This window comes from Nanorana parkeri, unplaced genomic scaffold (genome assembly GCF_000935625.1).
Source record: "Nanorana parkeri isolate BGI_ZX_2015 unplaced genomic scaffold, ASM93562v1 scaffold314, whole genome shotgun sequence".
NCBI classification, from domain to species: domain Eukaryota; kingdom Metazoa; phylum Chordata; class Amphibia; order Anura; family Dicroglossidae; genus Nanorana; species Nanorana parkeri.
In genome coordinates this window covers 172,797-177,814 of record NW_017306582.1, presented here as the reverse complement: position 1 = coordinate 177,814, position 5,018 = coordinate 172,797, and the positions used below count along the sequence as shown (strand labels likewise).

The window sequence follows — 5,018 nt, the reverse complement described above, 5'->3', positions numbered from 1 at the left end:
ACTTATATTTTTATAATATTTATATATTAATATATTATTCATATTTATTATTTTCAGGACAAATAATATTTTCTTTTTTTTTTTGGCAAATAAGAAATATTACATAAAAATGCTTTATGGGGCTGATTTATAAAAAAAATCCGTCCAGCCACACACTGGCCAAATGCACTCACAGCATTCTCGCCACTAGATGGAGCCAAGGAATGTCCTATGCTCATCGGCTCCATCTAGTGGTGAGAATACCGTACAAACTGTTGGAACTTCTTGCACAGCCTCACCAAGAAACACAAGCACACAGTATGATATGCATGCTGCACATGGCTTGGAAAACAGGAAAGAAGCCACAGCTTTATTCAATACAACAGAGAATCTACCATAGATATTTAACAGAACTTATAAACAGTGCCATCTAGTGACCGAAATTATATACTGCAGAGGTTGTTGCTATAAACACAGTAATGTGTATTCTAACACAAACAGCATTCAGCCATCAAATAAAGCAATAAATCATCCCCTATGTGTACCATTTAAAAGCAGCTGGTATAGCTCTGGGTTCCATTTTGCATGCTTACCAGGTTATCCTTAAAACAGGGGTGGGCAACTCTGGCCCTCGAGCTGTTGTAGAAATACAAGTCCCATGAGGCATTGCAAGACTGACAGTTACAGGCATGACTTCCAGAGGCAAAGGCATGTTAGGATTTGTAGTTAAAGCACCGCTGGGAGGCTGGAGATGCCCACTCCTGCCTTAAAGAAAACAAAGGCTGTTTAAAGCCCAGTCGCTGACCACCTTATATTTACTTTTACTGTTGAGCAAAACACCCAGAAGCATCAAAGAATGGGCCTCCTCCCATGATGCTGTACTCTGGGCTAGCCGCCATTCACATGACAGAAGGAATGACATCAATGCTCCCTGTAAGCTCCAACTCCGGGTATGTTGTGATGGCAGCAACAAAAGCAGCGGCGGTGCACTAATTGGAAACACACAATTATCTACAATGTCTTTGCATGATGCAGTATTAACAGCACCCTTCACTGCAAACACCTGAACTCAATCATTTGGAGATGTGTTCACATATTTTTGGCCATATAGTGTATATAGGTGCATTTCAAATGGGGATGAGCTCAGTGTCGGACCGAACCTGAGCTCATCCGAGCCCAGAAGAAAGCTGTCAGTGCCAATTAGTTGCTGCCAGAGTATTCTCTGCCCCAGAGAAGCATGTAAACAAAAGGGGCTGGTGACAGGATTGACCTTATATGGCTACATGACCATAGCTGGTCAATGACATGTGGCCATATAAGGTTAATTATGTCACCAGCATCCCACCCCTTTGTTTACGTGCAGCTGGGGGCAGAGGATGCCCCTGGCTGCAGCTGAACCGGGATTGACAACTTTCTTTAGGGATCTGATGAGCTTGGGTTCAGTTCCAATCTGAGCTCATCCCCAATTACAAATAAAGGAAAATAAGTCATAAGGTAAAGACAACTCTCAGCTAGTCTGTGCTGTGCCATGAAAAGGGAGAGGCTACCATGTTGCAAATTCTAAACCCATCTTGCGTTTTACAAGGGAAGATATCGATGCCACTAAAATTATAGGAACTTTCCGACACGCAGACTCAGACTGCAAGAGGAGGAGACTGACAAAGGCACTTCCTAGTTGGGTACAGATTTACCCGTAGCCTTCCTCAACACACAGAGCAGCTTCATTGTTACCAACCTTGCGTTCAAACTCTGGCTTCAATTCGTCTTCTGCAAAGATGTGAAATCGCAGCTTCTTCACACTGAAGAGCACGGCAGACTTCAGCATGGTCACCGTCTCCTCTACCCGATCGCCGCATGCCACCACAGCAAGATGCATCCATTCCACCGGGACGGAAACTTTGGGTTTTTGCTCGGGAACTCTGCAGCAAGAAAGAAGATTTTCATTTAGTTGGAATCTCGTTTAAAAGAATACTCCATCTTTGTGACCATGTTTAATCTAATACGCATATTAAGGGTGTGACATGAAACATGGTCACGTTCCTCAAACCACTACCATCCTCAGACCGCCCACCCTCCCCCGCTTATGTGATCACATTAAAAAATATATACTTTGAAGAGATTACCTTTCTCTTCCTGTTGTGTCTCCAAGACAGGAAGTAAGGTGAAATCCCTCTAACGGGACACACACACAGCAAATCAGCCAATAGGAAGTGTCTACCACCTACATGATATGGACACTTCCTATTGGCTGTCCAGTGAGGCGGTCCTCTCTGGATCCGGAAGAGGGGAGACATCAGCATGAGGCTACCAGTGGTCCCGAGCACATCTGCAGTGATAGATTAGCCTTTCCCTTCAGCCGGAAAGGGCTGCGGTGAGGGACCTGAATGGGGGGAACTTGCGGTGGGGGGGAATCATTGCCTGGAATGGGGCTTTAAAATCATATTACAATCAAAACGTTTTAAGCTATACCAAATGCTGATGAAATCACTTACAATGGATGCTGCTCCTTGATGATCAAGTTTTAGCTTCCTGTAGAATCAGCTGGTCCCCCGATATGTTGTTTTATGGTGTCTCCTTTCCTTTGCAGGGTCCTATGGGGCCACCCTTGTGTGTGCTAGTAAGCTGGGTGTGTCTCCACAAACACACAGGTATGGCAAGGCAAGCCATTCCCCTCCTCCCTGCTCCCCTCTCCTAATTCCTCTCTTCTCCAAGCTGGTAGTTGGCTGGCCGGAGACTGAGCCGTCCCTTGTGATCTTGTGCTGCACATGAAGTTAAGGGAAGCCGAGCTGAGAGAGTTGGAGCTGTTTGGAAACAGGAAGACTAAGTGCTTGGGCACAAATGTAAAGAAGCACATTGCTGGGCAATGTATATTTGTTTGATCCGGATTCATTATTGAAAAACAAATGGAGAGTTGAATACTACTTTAAAGGAGAACTATGGGGTTAGGGCTTTTCCCCATAGTTCTCCTAAGGGTAGCGGGAGGACACAAACTAGCGTCCTCCCGTCACCCAAAGCTCAGTATACCACGAGTTACAGGTTGCGGTGTACTGAGACGCCGCAGCTGGGACGGATCCTGACATTACTGTCTGGATCCACCCAGCTGCGTGAGTGACAGCTGGCTCTGCCTATCTAGAGGCAGAACCAACTGTATCCACCCCCTCCCCAGTCCGTTCCGCCAGTCAGGGCTGGAGGATCGGACAGGGGAGGGGGGAATCCCTGCAGGGAGCCGTGAGTGATGGCACTCTGCAGGGACATGATCGAGAAGTGAGCGAGCGACACTTCCTGATCGATTGAGCCGACGCGTGACAGTTTCATTGTCACAGGTCGGCTAGAACTATGAGGCTGAGTGATTTTCACTCGCCTCATAGTTCTCCTTTAACTCCTGTCCCTAACCTCTACTATGAACTTAACCCCTCGAATGCCATACTTAGCTTGCCATCACCAAAAGTAACAAGCCCTCCAGGCTGAGATCAGCAAAGAAAGCTGTGCTCAGAGATAGCAGCACCCAAAGCAAACAACATGCTTTGTATGTAACTCTAATAACGTCTTTTATTTCTTTATTGTAGACATGGGGGATCCTCGGCTCTTCTACAGCCTGACTTCATAGAGGTGCAGCTACTTTCTTTCCCTCCTGCTCCAAAACAATTCAGCCCATGGTTTTCATTCTCAAACAACAATAGATATGCAACTTCCTCTCCAAGTTGGCAAACAGTCACATTTTCTTCCCCTCTATATTGTTTTATCAGTTGACTGAGGGATAAAGTTACAAACAGGAAGGAGCCAACAAAGAAACAGTCGCATCACAAAGGACACAAGGCCACACATCGTCTTCAGCAGCAATTTATAACCGGCACAGGCTGCACATAGGTTCGGGCAAATCACTAAATTTACAAATTGGCATATTTATCAAAGTGCCTTAAAGTGTATTTCCACTTTTGCAGCTGAATTTGGGATATCATCTATATTTGTTACATGTTCCCCATTCACATGACATAAGCTGCAAACATTTTTTTTAAAGATGCGTCTTGCAGTTTAAATAGCTTTTTAATTTTCTTCTCCTTCTATACAATGTTAGGTGTGTCTGTAAGGGGTTTGTGTGAACTCTGTCTGCACTGTGCTGGCTCATTTCATTATAATTAATAAAGTACACTTCATGTCCCAACAAAGGGTTAAAGAGTTACAAGCCTGGCTTCTCCATTGTATGGTAATGAGAGAAACACAATCTGCACATTCGGGTACACATGGTATGAATTTTGACCAGTTCCTGTTGGCTCTCTTCCCCCCCGGCATCCCTCGATCAGCTAATTGAAGGAGTAGGTTGGAAAATTCTCAGCTGGAGCTTGCAACCTATCAAATGCTAGCTCCATTAGGGCCCTCCTTACCGTCTTGAATTGTATTGTGATTGTAATGTCTTCCTTATATTGTAAAGCGCTGCGCAGACTGTTGGCGCTATATAAATCCTGTATAATAATAATTATTTGGGTTTCACTTACGACTCATATAAGCTTTATCAGTAAACTTAAAAGGAGAACTATGAGGTGAGTGAAAATGACTCAGCCTCATAGTCCGAGCCGACGTGCGGCAATGAAACTGTCAGACGTCGGCTCAATAGATCGGGGAGTGAATGCATATCGTCGCTCGCTCACTTCTCGATTATCTCCCTGCAGAGAGCCGTGACCGTCTTTCCCGGCTCCCTGCAGGGATTCCCCCCTCCCCTCTCCGATCCTCCAGCGCTGACTGGCGGATCGGACGGGGGAGGGGGTGGTTAACAGCTGGCTCTAGATAGGCAGAGCCAGCTGTCACTCACGCAGCTGGGTGGATCTGGACAGTAATGTCGGGATCCGTCCTAGCTGCGGCGCTCTCAGTATACCGCGAGCTGTAGCTCGTGATATACTGAGCTGTGGGTCACGGGAGGACGCTAGTATATGTCCTCCCGTGACCCTTAAAAGAACTATAGGGAAAAACACTTACCCCATAGTTCTCTTTTAAAATGATGAGCTTTATCGCTGCATTTTTCTTCCCTCCCCCCCCCCCCCCCC

The 5,018-nt window shown here is 45.9% G+C and overlaps 1 protein-coding gene across 1 annotated transcript in view; it reads right to left on the bottom strand.

Moving 5' to 3' along the window:
• The window catches only part of GXYLT2 (glucoside xylosyltransferase 2), a 39,460-nt gene that overhangs the window by 19,421 nt on the left and 15,021 nt on the right, over positions 1 to 5,018 (bottom strand). Inside the window, exon 2 of the mRNA XM_018557967.1 lies at positions 1,715 to 1,898. Coding sequence (XP_018413469.1) covers positions 1,715 to 1,898 — 184 coding nt within the window. The remainder of the gene's footprint in view (positions 1 to 1,714; positions 1,899 to 5,018) is intronic.